This window comes from Nilaparvata lugens, chromosome 5, assembly GCF_014356525.2.
Source record: "Nilaparvata lugens isolate BPH chromosome 5, ASM1435652v1, whole genome shotgun sequence".
Lineage (NCBI taxonomy): Eukaryota > Metazoa > Arthropoda > Insecta > Hemiptera > Delphacidae > Nilaparvata > Nilaparvata lugens.
In genome coordinates this window covers 38,488,374-38,504,323 of record NC_052508.1, presented here as the reverse complement: position 1 = coordinate 38,504,323, position 15,950 = coordinate 38,488,374, and the positions used below count along the sequence as shown (strand labels likewise).

General features: G+C 32.9%; 1 protein-coding gene across 7 annotated transcripts in view; it reads right to left on the bottom strand.

Moving 5' to 3' along the window:
- Nucleotides 1–2,056: 2,056 nt before the first annotated feature.
- The window catches only part of LOC111043495 (juvenile hormone acid O-methyltransferase), a 40,321-nt gene continuing 26,427 nt past the window's right edge, over nucleotides 2,057–15,950 (bottom strand). For all 7 annotated transcript variants that reach the window (XM_039428317.1, XM_039428313.1, XM_039428316.1 and 4 more), the window contains 4 exons: nucleotides 7,768–7,943; nucleotides 3,894–4,026; nucleotides 3,426–3,573; nucleotides 2,057–2,435 (listed from right to left, as the gene is read on the bottom strand). In XM_039428317.1, coding sequence (XP_039284251.1) covers nucleotides 2,239–2,435; nucleotides 3,426–3,573; nucleotides 3,894–4,026; nucleotides 7,768–7,943 — 654 coding nt within the window. In that variant the 3' untranslated portion in view covers nucleotides 2,057–2,238. The remainder of the gene's footprint in view (nucleotides 2,436–3,425; nucleotides 3,574–3,893; nucleotides 4,027–7,767; nucleotides 7,944–15,950) is intronic.

Genomic DNA, 15,950 nt, shown 5'->3' with positions numbered 1-15,950 from the left:
CAGGCTTCCTTCTCTCTAAAAATATGGCTGGCTGCGTGTGTTGTAATTTTGTGCTCTCTGAATATTTTTCTGTTTAAGTGAATTATTAATTTTTTAAATTGAGTTTTAAACAGTTTATAGTGTTCTATTTTGTCTATAATTTGTTTATTGTGTATACAAGCCTATAGCCATTGTTTTCAACTATATAAACTGGATAAGTATTTAGCTCGTAACGACTTTAGATGCTTAAGCATGTAAGATATTGTTCTTTGTGTATTTGTGTAGTGTATTGCCAAAATTCTTTTGAAGATTATAAGTTGGTTTGCTCTGAAAACTGGATTTCTCATTCATAGGCGATAGATCCATTCATAGTTTATCAAGAATCTATTACGTTGGAGCCGATAACTATACTTGGGTTTATAGGTGAAAATTTGCTATCCAACCGATTTAGGAGAAATTGGTAGCACGGCATTGTCCATGTCTCTGATCCGTATGTCACAACCGGCTTTACATTACACGTCTGTACATTTTTTCTTTTGTTTTACGTGAAATGAGTCTGCTCTTGAAAATTTTTTGGTTTGCATAATATGCACGGTTGCCCATCATGATCCTGTCATATATTTCATTACTCGTTCTATTATCACCAGTTAGCATTACCCCAAGGTATTTGAACTTACTAACGTCTTCTATTTCACAACCATCTGATATTTTCAAGTTATTTACCTGTCTCCTCTGCTCATTTGCTGACATTCTCATGTACTTTGTTTTTTCAATGTTTATTTCCAGACCCACACTTCCAGCCTCATCCCTCACTGTACAGAAAAGTTCTTTTAGATTCTCTTTATTTCTTGTAACTAACACAACATCGTCCGCATAGGTCAGAACCTGACACATTCTATTTACTATTGTGCCTCTCAGTCCCAGCTTCCGAATTACTGTTTCCAACACCAGATTCAAGAGTGTAGCTGAAAGTGCGGCTCCTTGTCTAACACCGGTTGTATCATTAAACGTCCGACTCATCTTGGTATCGATTTTAACTTGAGCCGTTGTGCCATCCATTGTCAAGTTTATGAGATTGATCAACTTTCTAGGGATTCCGAACTCAAAAAGGATTCTCATCATGCTGCCTCTCTTAACACTATCAAAAGCTTGGCGAAAGTCCACAAACAGCATATGTAGATCTGTGTTAAACTCAAAACACTTCTCCATAATCTGCTTCATTGTAAATATCTGATCTGTTGTACCTCTCCCTTGCCTGAAGCCGCACTGATGATCACCAATTATTTCTTCAGCATACACCCCTAGTCGCCTCAACCCCATTACATAACCTAAAATTGAATTTCCTGTTCCTTCAACAATAACAAACACATCAGTTCAGCTGAAGATGTGGTAGGTGTTACCATGAAAACCTGGTTGTGTAAGATGAATTAATTTTCGAATAAATTAAAGTGGTATTGACAACATCAACGTCTTATTCTTTCAATTACTAAAAATGACCAAAAATAACTTTCAGTTGAGTTATTTTTGGTAAATTAACTTTCTCAAAAATTGATATTCTCAGAAACTTTTTGTCTCATTCAATCAACATTACCATGGAGAATGTATCCTTAAAACTTCATGGATTTATCTCTTACCGAATTTAAAATGATCTGTCCCAAAAATTTAAACTTTATGCGCTCATATCTCAAAAAGAATGATCGAGAAAAAATTCTGAGAAAACTTTTCATTTTGATAGCTTGATAGTATACAAATAGAAAAACTTTAAAAAAATATCACCAGTAGAAAGTTTTTTTTAGCCTTTACACTGCCTTAAATAAATAAAATAAAGAAAGAAAGTCTGGAATAGATTGAGGAATATGTTCACACGTCAAGCATTGTTTTCAATTCTTTCCCCTAGGCAGATGCAGTTAATTATGATATGTTGACGTTTTTATAGCGAATCTTCAAGCAACGATTTGAATTATAGAGAATATGATCAAGTTTTAAAAACCATACAGTAGTTTACATGAAGTTCTGTAGAAGTAGGCTATATATTTAATTACTGACATTTTTATTAAGGAATAAAGGACGACATACATTATGACAGCTAAGTTTCTCATATTTATTTCCAATAAAAGTATAAAAATGTTGAATTACAATTACAAGATTCTTCCTTCTGAAGAATGAGTAAATCTTTGGCCTTAGAATTAAAAATGCTGTTATTAGTGATAATGCCCACTATGCTTCACAACAAAGATATAATAGTTTGATTACCGGTACCTAGTTGCTTGGACGAATTTTTTGACACAGTGCTACAACCACTCGGTTGGGCTGAATGTAGGTGAGCTTCCCTTCACTTCCTTCTTCTATTCGAATCATATGGTTTTCTAGAACTATATCCATTAGAGCATCCATGTGTTTGGCCTGCAGGTTCTTTGGCATACGACCCAAGAACGGGTTCACTGCATTCAGAGACTCTGAAATTGTAACAGTAAAATAATATTAATACAATTTCTAGAAAGGAAACAAATAATATAAAATCTTAGGTCCGGTAGCAAAAAACCTGTAAAATTTTAATCATGATTAAATGCCACGAGAACCAATTAGGGAAGTCTTTTTTGAAAATAAGGATTCTCTGAATGATTCTCTTGGAAATTAATGACGGTTAAAATTCAACAGGCTCTAGTGCAACTGAGCCTTAATGTCTTTTGACAGCAAAGAGACTGTAGCCTAGTTGTAAATTGACAACATAAACCAAAATAAACAAAAATGAATAAGTTATCTCAAAAGGTGTAGTAGTAAATTTACAACAAAAGAGTCATCAGTATCTAGTTGAAAATAAGACGATGGCTTACTTTTATAACTTACTCATAGCTTAATATGAAGGGAGGAAAATCCCTTCAATTTTGTAATAATAAGGAATGAAATAAGAGAAGCATTCAGATGAATCAGACGTGAAAGGCAATAGAAATGGGAAAGGAAAGCCGTGATATCGTATATAATAGGAAGATAATCAAATGTAAATTGTTTTATCCACTAAAAACTGTAGAACAGTAGATAAATACTATGAATCAAATGAGCATGATTCGGATCCAAGGATGCATACGGTATGCAATATTAGCAATAAATGCGTTCAACGAGTCGTCCAAAACTTGTTAATTCAACAAGGAAATCGCAATTTAATAATGAATCAAAGTAATGTACCATTATAGTTTAACCTTACAACACTAAGAAAAAATTGCTGATAGAAAAACTCTGTACAAAACGGAATTTTTCCTTCTTTCATAACTTCAGGAAACATAGTTTGGAAACCTAATCTCTAGGACTCAGAAGTCCTCAAAACTTGTAGAAATCGGGTACTTTCATTTTATTGTCAGCAGTATACGGTGGTAGAGCAAGAAAAGTAACAAAATTACAAGAATGCTTATTGATTATTATGTAGAATGACAAAATTATTTGGAACTAACCTTTGAGGAAGTCAAAAGTAGGAGCATCAACTGCAGACTCTTTTGCAAAGCAGTCCGTTACTTTGAAACCAGTGCTCTCTAGAAGTGCTCTATACTCATCACACGGATTCTCTACTTCTTGGTAGGGTGTAATGAATCTGTCCACATCCTAGAAGAAAAAAGCACATGAAATTACCTAGAGTACATCAAAGAACTGTTTCAAAAATATAAATTTCACACAAAAGAAATCAGCGAAATGTGTAAATAATAAGCATAATGCATACGTTATTAATTCTCGTATGAGTTTTACATAAGTGTAATTATTAAATTTCTGATAGAGGTTGGCGGTACTGTAGTACTTACAAGCATCAACTTGATAATAGAATAATTAATTCTTTTTTTAATACTTAATATTTTTTGCAATTACATTCTACTTTATATTAGAAGTTTCTAAAAAAATAGCAATATGAAAATAGTTGAATGGCTTACTTTCATGTATGGTTGCCATTGTTCAAGTTTGCTCATAGCTCTATAAACAGTGAAGAGCGGACTATGGACTACAATCACAATTAAAGCTGCTCCGTTTGGTTTCAGAAGGCTCCAAACATTTTCAGTACTCCTCCTAGAAAATCATTTCTCTTTAGAATGGACATTTCTAAAATTCTCATGATATTTGCACTAAGTAAAAATTTATATTCAAACATACTCCATGCATTTTTAATACTCCTGCTACATGAAACAATACTTTTCAAACATAATATTTCAATGTTCAAGTAAATTACTTCTTGAATTATAAAGTTTTATAATACAGTACTTGAATTGTACTGTATGAGGGTACCATAGTGGCTTGACTTATAGGCTATTAGACTATTAGGCTATTATTGATATACACGATATTGGTATTGTATTATCAAGGCCCTCATTCAGAAGAATTCTGAAAATGATCAATCTGTTCATCAATAAGTCACTAAAAAGATACATTAATCGATGAAGGAATGTTACTCTACTTCACTTGATAGCTAGCCAAAGAAAATAATTAAGTTCCTCTTTGGAATGAGTTTTATAATTTGACCTGAAATTTCTTATAGAAGTTCTTAGCTAAACAAAATTGACTCATTCATTCGTCCTTTTTTGGGAAAATAACATTGAAAGTGCATAAAAAGCAATTTGTTTTGATTTAGTCAGCTGAAGAATTTATTGCATGCAATTACAACAGTTTTTCCATTCATTCAATCATAATATTAGCTGAAGCTATTTGGGAGCTATCACACAGTACGTCCTTCATGCGCTGACACATGATTTCAGCTGGTTAATATAGGCTACAACATAATTTACAACTTCTACATCAACAAACTGATACGGGTCGAGATATCAATGTGCGGTTTTCGCCATTTATTTTCTCTTGAAACTCTGTATTGAAATCATGTATCACATGACAACCTTCTCATTTCAAAAAAATCTGGTGTGGCGCACTCACAAAAGTTTCCTTGCCGTTATGAAAATTGATCACCTGACCCTAGTGTTCACGCGTATCTCTAGTATACTATTGTGATGATAAAACAGCTTTAATATTTATAATCTGTTATCTCTGTTACTAAGACACATATTTAATGTCGAATAAAGCTCGTGTTGAGTCCAATTCTATTACAATTTATTCGACATTAAATATAAAATAAATGGATCCGAAAAGAAAAACGAGTAAACGTCAAGATTTAGTCAGTGAAGGAGAAAACGATTCGCAAAACCAAATGCTTGGAAAAATACTGAGACCAACAGTTTTATCGATTGACCAAGATTCAGATGAAGCACCGAAAACGTGGAGACATTGGAAGGTAACATTTTTAAACTTCTTAAAAAACAGTTCAATCCCGAAAAAGGATGAATTGAATGTTTTGATCAATTATGTGTCACCGAATATTTTTGAAAGTATTTGCAATTGTATATCATTTTAAGAAGCTATAACAACTCTTGAAGAAAGCTTTATAAAACCTCAAAATGTAGTACATGCACGTTACTGCTTATCTAAAGCAAAACAAACCCATGGAGAATCAATTGATCAATTCTATAATAAACTAAAACGGCTAAGTTTACCATGTAACTTTCAAGCAGTCACGGCTGACGATAACAAAAGTGAATATATCCGAGACGCGTTCATCTCCGGATTAGAATCATCGAAAATCAGACAACATCTTTTCGAAATGAAATCGCTAACTTTGCAAGACGCTATCTCACAAGCACGAATGTTAGAGAATGCTGAAAACATTGCTAAAGAATACGAAACCAGTTCAGAATATGTTAACACAGTCCTAGCAAACGAGAATAAAAATTCATGAGGACCTGTGTCATCCAGGAGTTACTCGACTCCATCATTGGACCAAAACAAAGAACTTACCATATTCAATAGATGATGTAAAAGAAGTATGTTCCAAATGTATTACATGTTCTGAAATGAAACCACGCTATGCCAAAGGAACTGGCCGCCTTATCAAAGCAACTCGACCATTTGAACGTCTTAATATGGATTTCAAAGGCCCACTACAATCAAGTTCAAGGAACAAGTATATTTTAGTTCTTATAGACGAATATTCCAGATTCCCATTTGCCTTCCCCTGTCCTGACATGACTACTAATACAGTAATAAAACACCTTGCATCACTATTCTCTCTTTTTGGTGTACCGTCTTACATACATTCCGATAGAGGAACATCGTTTATGTCATCAGCTTTGAAAAATTTCCTACTATCAAAAGGAATTGCCAGCAGCAGAACATCGCCCTATAATCCAGCCGGTAATGGGCAAGTCGAACGGTACAATGGAGTTATATGGAAAAGTGTGATGCTAGCCCTAAAATCGAGAGGTTTGAACAACAGTCACTGGGAACAAGTTCTCCCCGATGCCCTTAACTCTATTCGTTCCCTATTATGCACAAGCACCAACTGCACACCACATGAGCGGATGTTTTTACATGCAAGAAACTCAAGTAATGGAAAACCATTACCAACCTGGCTATTGACACCTGGACCAGTATGGTTGAAGAAGATGACAAAAAACTCAAAACAAGAATCGCAAGTTGAAAAAGTTGAATTAATCGAGAGTAACCCTGAATATGCGTTTGTTCGCCACAACGACGGCAGAGAATCGACAGTCTCACTTCGCCAGCTAGCCCCATACCCCACGAGTGCCGATTGATATTAAGGGGGGAAGATTGTGATGATAAAACAGCTGTAATATTTATAATCTGTTATCTCTGTTACTAAGACACATATTTAATGTCGAATAAAGCTCGTGTTGAGTCCAATTCTATTACAACTATTTTAAGATCTGAGCCAGCTGGTGACAGGACAATAGCGCTACAGACACACGAAGTCTGCTATCTCTTCATAGTGAATGATTTAATAGAATCAACAGTTGCCAACAGTTTGCAATTGAATAATAACATTTTCTCGAATTTCAAGCATATTTTCAATTTTAGCTGGAAATGTTACTGAACATTAACTGTAGCGATTTTCATGCTCAATCTTTTCCACTTGATTTTTTTTGTTTAAATTGTATCTGAAGACTGATATTGGGAATATAAAATCAAACTTTGCATAGATGGGGCGGAGCTCCTGAAATTTTTACAGATATGGGACTAGTGGCAGTTGATAGAGTTTATCAATGACTATTCTTGGTATGAATTTGATCAAAATCGTTGGAGCTTTTCAAGAAGATCGCGAAAAACCCTGTTTTTGACATTTTCGCTATTTTAGCCGCCATCTTGAATTGCATTTGATCGAAATTGTTCGTGTCGGATCCTTATAGTGTAAGGACCTTAAGTTCCATATTTCAAGTCATTCCGTTAATTGGGAGATGAGATATCGTGTACACAGACGTACACATACACTCATACACACACACACACACACACACACACACACACACACACACATACAGACCAATACCCAAAAACCACTTTTTTGGACTCAGGGGACCTTGAAACGTATAGAAATTTTGAAATTGGTTAACCTTAATTTTTTCGGAAAGCAATACTTTCCTTACCTATGGTAATAGGGCAAGGGAAGTAAAAATTAATTTGGATTTATATAAGGGTAAAGATATTAAAACGACAGAGTAATTTTTCATTTCAAATAGGATCCCCAATGAAACCTACTGTCAAATTATTCTTGTTAGAGAAATATTTAGCAGTTTTCATCAACTCTGTATGTAATAATTAAAAGTTGCTAGTTTCAAAAATTACAATACACCAGTTGTTGAGCGAGTTCTCCAACCCAGGGGATCACTAGTTCTATCTTTTTTTAAAAATTCCAAGTACCATACACAATTAGTGTTTAAAAAGTGACTAGAGTAATATTTTTTCACGTACCTTTGATCCTGTATCCAATGAAGACAATAAAACGAGAATATCTTCGAGAATGATTCTAATTCGAAGACTTGTCTGATATTTTCTGACCCAAAGTCTAGTGTGCAGAAATGTAGGTTCTTATTGCCGTATTTTTTTTGAGCATGTTCCACCATATTCGACGAAATATCAACTCCTATCTGCAAGTAAAACGAATTTTGAAATTGCTATGATTTCAGTGAATAATTAAATTGAATTCATGTTTGAAATGAAATAGATATGTAGATTAAAATGAACCTCTTATCAACATTATGAATAAAAACTGATGAGAAAATAGCATAGTGTAGTCCTACTAAAATTATTCATATGCATGATAGATTTTTTTCTGAAACAATATAACTGTTTAGAATGGGAAGTAGAAATAGAATTTCTAAAGTTAAGCAACTCAAATTAAAAGGTGTGTGTGCTACATTCTACAAGGAGGCACTCATGTACCTACTTCTTTTAGCAGACTAGGTATATCTAAGGTTCTTTGTATAGTTAAGGTAAACATAATCATTCAAGATGTTTAGGTCCTATATAAGGGTTTAGATGTTAGGACGATATCAGTTACTGTTTTGGCCGGGTGAGAGTGTAAGAACGGCACAGTAAAGTATGTGGGACTACCAGCGTCTCAGCTTCATGACAAAGAACTACTTTGAGTATCGACTTGAGCAAACAATGAAATTTTGATACTATCTTTTCTCTATGGTAATATTATGGAGGAAACATTCAGAAAAGTGTATATTCTTCACTTATCGTACTTGTATCTATAGAAATATTCTTAATATCGATAGAAATTAGAGTAAGTGGGTATTCAGAATAATTTGAAAATCTAATTCTTGGTTGATAAGCATATTATTTTTATGAAGAGTTACATTCATCTCTGTGTTTTATCAAATGAACGATTTATTTATGAACGACTCTTAAGAACAACGGACTTAACTAGAAACGAATTATTTTCCAATTAGGCAATAAATAAGATTCTAGTGGTTGTTGACTGAGAAATACAACTATAGTTTCTATAAAGTAGGTTGATACTTGGCCCTCCATGGCCCTCTTGGATTGAAGGCCAAGTCTCTACTTATTTTATACAGACTATAACTGCTTACTATCTTTAAATATATTAGTAACCAACTAATGATGAATAGAATTTTGTCACATGGTCATATGGGACATATATATGTATCATATATTTATCTCATATTGATCAGGATTTTAGAGTTTTAAATTGGAAAAGTTCAATGAACAGTGTTTTTGCTTTCATGTTTGGCATTGACTGAGTTTATATTTAATACCCAAAATTTTACTTTTGGTAGTTGGTGTGTGAGCTCGTTCGTTAGGACTGTGAGTAAAGTCCGGCTGTTCTGGTGAAGAGGATAGATTTTGCTCTTGTTTTATAATACAGTTTTCCTGCCGCAGTTCAGGCAGTTTAAAGAGAATTGTATTATTGAATAGGACGGGATCTGAACCCATTTCATTGGATCAGTTATTTTGATTTTCAATTAATAATTAACGCCGCGAAATACCAGTGGATGCCAAAGTGGGAAGCTATTTCAAAAAGGTAGGTGACTACTGAATCATAGTTCTTAAATTTTTCATAACCACAAACATTGAATCCTCATTAGCAGCAAGCGAGTGTTTCCCCATTAATTCATATAAAATATTGTTTTATAATCAAATTAATCTTTTTTTGTTCAAATGTAAATATGTTAAAGACTCATTAAAGTTCTAGTTATTCTGTTCATTTCTTGTATTCATAGTTCTTTTCCCCTTACATATTGGGTGGAGGCGTCCCTGCTTACATATTTGGTGGAGGCTCAAGGGTTTTTAATCCAGCTTTTAAATTTGGACTTTTCCGGTTACCTCATTGAAGATTCAATTTTTGTGGTTTCATTTTTCATTATTAAATATATGTTTTTTTTTCAGTGAAATTATGGGTGAAATAGTTGAGTTTAAACCTTACGGGACTGTAAAAACAGTTTGTAGGATGAACTTCAAGGATTTAATGAATTGGAATATTGTGGAACAATAATGGATTACTAATAATTGATTTTAACGGATGGAGAATAATAATTATAATTGAACAGATTTTGAGATTCACGATATTGGAAGATTTACGATTATTGATTTTGAGATTTTGAATTGCAAAAGCTATGGCAATTGAAGATTTTGTACGATTGCAAGATTTATTATCAATTCTTATTAGAAAGAATTAGATATTTATGATGAGATGAGAAATTAATGATTATTAAGATATGATTGAATAGGATAAATTTATTATTATTGAAGAGATTTTGAGATATGGAGAATTTATGATTATTAAAACCAGATTAATTGGAAATTTATTATTTATTATTGAATAGAATTGGATTGGAACAGATTAACAATGGAAAAACTTAGACCGTTACTATTAGCAAAATTTTTTGATGGAAAAGATGAAGAATTTGACATTGATGATTTTTTCAACTACTTTGAAAAGGTTGCCTTAGCGAACGGTTGGGATGAAAAAGATAATTTATTATACTTCCGGTTTTGTTTGAAAGGAAGTGCTGAGAAATATTTTGACGTTATTGAGAACGATTTGACTCGACAGGACAATTTTGTATTTATGTCAGTGAAAGGAAAATTGGTTAATTTCTATCGATCTCCTCTCAAATTGTGGAAACTAGAAAAGGAATTAGATACTTGTAGAATGGAATTTGAAGAAGATGGTAGAGATTTTGTAGCACGAGTCTTATCCCTATGTAGAAATGTGATTCGAATATACATGAATCTCGGATTATCAGGATAATTTTAAGAGGTTTGTCTTCAAATATATTTGAAAGAATTATAATGTTATCAAATACTAACATTGTAGAATTGTTTAAAAATGTTGAGAAATATGAATTATCATGTCAGTATTTGAATGAGTGGAAATTTGGACAGGTGCAAGTAATTGATGATAATATGGAACCAGAATTTGAAGAACTATTGGAAATCGGAAATGAGTTTGAAAATGAGAATTGTTTAGAAAATGCTATTATCTCTGATGATTTTGATTCTTGTAATTATTATGTTTCAAATGAAGTGGATGTATATTGTCATGTTAGTAACTTCGAGATTGAAAATGGGTTGGATAAAGTTATTATTTGTAATGATCGTGATTTGAATGAGGAAGATATAATTTACAAAGAGGATAAAGACTTGGAAATGATTAAGGAAGAGTTATTAGATTTATCAGAAAGTGATTTGGATTTCTCTTTTACGATTGATAACAGGCCGATTAAAAATTGTGTGAACTCTGGTATGCGTAATGATTGTGAATCTAGAGGAGTCAAGATGCATCAGAATGTTAGTCTCGTGAATACTAGAACTAATAGAAAAAGAAGACGTAAGAAATGTAATTTTTGTGGTAAACATAATCATTATACGCGGAATTATTGTTTTTACAACGTTATTTATGCTTATCGGGTTTATAAAAGGATGCATAGAATTTGTGAAAAAGAAGGCTATGATATTAGAGTGTGTTCTTTTGATGGCAGAAAGTTTTCGCAAAATGCTAGACGTAAGAAAGCATATTTTACTGATAGGACACAGGAATTTAGTACTAGGCATATTGATGAAAATGTTTTAGACGGCGGTCAATCAAATAATGATATGTCAAGGAATGAATTAGGAAGTTGTATAGTCACTGAATCAGGTTCTACTTTGGAAGGTGTTAGGCACAATGGAATATATGTTAGAAGAAAATATTCTAATACGGATGATAAGAAGTAATCAATCTTTCATAAACACGAAATTGATCTTGGAGAGATTAAAATGAATTATAGCCAGAAATGTGAATCAGCAAATAATGGTGGTAAACGAAAGATTACGGACTCATGTTCAGAGTTGAAAAGTGATGTAGATAATACAAATTTGGTTAACAGAAGGTATGAATCAATTATCGATAAACAAGAACCAGGCCATGAAAATAGTATATTGAACCGATTACAGAAAAAATGTGAATCAGCGATTTGTGTAAACAGTGAAGGTGAAAATACAGAGTCAGATTTGAATTATTGTAATTCTCTAAGGCTACTTTCACACGATAGGAGACGTGCAACTTGAACACTGAACAGTGTTCACGTTTTTTTGTAGAAGTACATTGAGTTAAATCGTGTCTTTCACATGGTGACTCCTATCCAGGAACCTCGTTTTGTCACGTCTTTTCCCCTCGAGGCAAGCAGAGGCAAGATCTAACAACTACGCCGACGTTTGCTCAAAAAGTATGACTTATCACTTTATCTCAAAGTCTAACTTCCTTAAAAATATAGATAGAAGATTTCTGATTTCGGATTTGGATTCAGCGACCCCAAATTCTTTAAAGCGTAAGTCCCGTTTTCGAAAATATCCAAAAACAAGGAAGTTATGGCTGTTTTTAATAAAGCTTTCTATTATCATATAATTATACGGTAAAAACGAACAGGTACTGTACTATACAGTACGTAAGTACTGTAGCTATTATAATACAACTTACACTGTATTTGTGTAGGGAATTTGGTAGGATATTTATCTTCTTTTCTGAAAATACCCCAAAATAAGGGAGTAAGATAACTTTGAAAAACCAAAGTTTTCCTGCCGATTGAAGAAACATTAAAAATTAGTCTAAGACATATTATGTCTTAGACTAAAAACGTGTAACAAATATCAGATCACTATTCAAGCTATCAAGCTTTTCATAAATTTATTTGTCTCCTCATGGCAGAAGGTTTGCGCCCAACGTTTTCACTTAAACATTTCTGTGATAATTATTAAATTGTGATAGAGCACATTATCGTATTGATCTTCTAAATCCAGTTACATGTACATCGATTTTCGTAAAATTGATTTTCTACTGTTCCTATGAATTCTAAGAATTCTTTATACAGGTTCAGCACAACTTCTTAAATAACATTATGTTTGCTTCAACAGAATTCATAAGGACGACAAAACATCGAACAACAAAAAAACGCTTTCTGAGTAACTGGTTTTAACAAAGCATGGCTTCACGAAATACAGTACGATAATTTAGAATAGTTGGTACAATGGTTATGCTTTTCGCATTATGGCAGCACTGTGCTTGCTCACTCACTTCTCCAGTTGACACTTGCTGACTTGTGAGTTGTTTACTTGACTTGACTTTGACACCTGTCATTACGCGATGTCTGAGTTTGATGTGGAGCTGTTGATTACTGCAGTTTGCTACCGACCTGCTCTTTGGGATAAAAGTCTTGACATCTACAAGGACCGGAATGAAGTCGCCAAAAGTTGGATGGAAGTTAAAAAGAAATAGTCAATAATTGCTGGTAATTTAAAGTGATATTCAACGATTTGAACCTGATAAATTGGATTGTTGAATGACAACTGAAATTTAGTGAATTTTACTGTACAACATTCCTTTTCCTCCTATTTTATTGGGTGATGAGTGGAGATGATTTATGATTTCATATTTGGATTCATCTTTTCATAGTTCAATATTTTTTTGGAAAACTAGAACTTTTAAAAATTGAAAATGTTTATGTTTAAACTTCTCAGGTGTTCAAAAACTTCTTGAAACCTTTGCCTGTCCCTTTGTGAGGCAGGACAGGAGTATTATTAGTTTACTATATAATCATATGATAATGGAAAGCTATATTAAAAACAGCTATAACTCCCTTGTTTTCAGGTATTTTTGAAAATGGGACTTACACTTTAAAGAATTTGGGGTCGCTGAATCCAAATCCGAAATCAGAAATCTTCTATCTATATTTTTAAGGAAGTTGGACTTTGAGAAAAAGTGATGAGTCATACTTTGAGCAAACGTCGGTGTAGTTGTTAGATCTGTCGGCTTATTTGTAAGATCCCCATGTGAAAGTACAGGAGAGCTGCAAAATATTAAATATGATCTTCAGTAATATGATCTTCCAGGAGCGAGGTCTCTGCCGTGTGAAACTGGCCTAAAAGATATGAAGAATAATAAAATTGAAACTGATGGAATTGTTGTTAATGAGAGTTCGGCAGAGAAATATGATGACATAATTTTGAATAGTTTGGAAAGCGTGTCCCAGTTAAGCGTTAATAGCGATGAGATATTTATTAAAACAATTCCGTTGAAGGTTGAAAACCGAACAACAGTGCAGACTCAGCGAATTTATTCCATGAGACAGTATTGCTTGTAGAATGAGGCATTTAGCTAATTTATAATTGTCATTCAATTATCAACACTGATCAGTGTAATATTCAATATCTAATAATGGAAGAAAATTTTGGCTTTTCTTGGTATTTGTTAATAATAGTTCTAGTGATAATATTTTCATATATTAGTTCTTGATTTATTTTAATATGGGATTGCGTTTGAGCAATGGATAATTTTGATATTTTTACTAATAATGAACTTTTCAGATTTAGGATTTGAGTTTTGATATAGGATTTTTAGATATGATACATTATATTTCGTTATTGAGTTTGATTCTACTATAAATAATTATTAAGTGTACATACTTGAGATTTGGAGTACGAGTTTTATTGATTACTTTTCCAACATGTTTTTTATTAGTAATGTTATTAATATATTATGGTTGAAAAGGCTGCAATTAGGTTTTGGAGATGGAAAATTAATGATATAAATCTTTATATTTTTACTACGTTTGGTTTTAGGATATTTTGTTATTGCAATTTGAAGCCTGAGAGGTTGTTAACCAGTTTTGATATAATAGTTGAAGATTTTTTTTAACATCATACATGTTCCTATTGAAGGTCAGGCGTATTGAATTATTGCGAGTTGAGGTCAATGTCAGCAATTCGATTATTTGTCACATTTACTACTGTAATTTGACTTGTTAACTAACGTTTTGTTTTGATTTCAGACATGACTCCAGAGTTTATGAATTATAATATTAATTAATGTGGTCTTTTATTATAGGTTTATTTTATTCAAAGTAAATAACATGAAACTAATCACGTCCAGTCAATCAATTATTTATTTTGTTATGATTTCAATAAGAAATTAATTACCTTTTATTCAATTATTGTTTTGAATATTATTGTTAATGTTAATAATGGTCGAATTTCATAGTATGTACAGAAACTTGTCAAATAGTTTTCTACTTAATTCATGTATTATTGAACTTGATCTTTATTGATTTTTTTTCAAGTCATTTTATCGATTTCGAAATTTGTTAAATATTATGGTCGTTATTTGGCTTATTTTATCATTTTTGAGCTGAAATACTTATTTCTCATACATTTTTTATTGAATTTTTTGTTTGTTTAATGATACTGTGGTCGTGTTTTTTCACATTCTTATTTAAATTGAATTTGATTTTTCACCTTTGAAGTTTCTTGGATTTGAGATTTGTTGTTTAAAGTTAGCTGTAGAGTTTTATGATTGCATAATGGAAAGTTTAGTAGTTTGATTTTGAAAGTTGTTTTTTTATACAGTAGAATTTATTATAATTGTAAAGGGGTTATCCTTTCCTAAAAATTTTCCTTGAATTAGATTTTAAATTTCTTATACTCATTCATATTCCTATAAGTAGTAGTTCTCATATTACATCTTCTCGACTTCGGACTTTGCGGGAGTATGTGGACTTCACCTCGAGGACTTCGGGACATCGCGGGATTTCATGGACTCAATGACTCAAGCACTCAAGGACTTCACGGGCTTCTTCGAGATGACTTCAGCTTCAGCGCAAGGCGACTTGTGAATTGTCACTACACTCTACGAGGTCGATTTTCCTGAAGATCTGGAGGATATTATGCAAGCAGAGACGTTTGGCTGTTAACACAAGCAGGGCCTGAATTTTCATCATGTAGTATGCTGTACACTACTCAACAACGGAGAGGACATCAGGCGCTAATCAGAGCTTCCGTATAACGAAGAACAAACTTCATCTTCTGTGGAAATCATAACAGATGAATTTCGATGCTGGGAGATTTCATTATTTTGGCGGTTTCGATTGGATGGCAGTTGGATGAATTAATATCCAGTGACTACTCAACTACCGTAGCCTATTACTGGTTGGACACACACATGCTGCTACTTGCGAGCTGAGCTGCGAGAGATTTCTTCGACAGGCTCGATTTCAACCAGAAATATGGATGCCTTGCGATCGTCATCTTATCTTTAGTAAATGGTTCAATATTGTACCTGTGTCTGGAGATCTGAAGGAGTTGAAGCAACTATA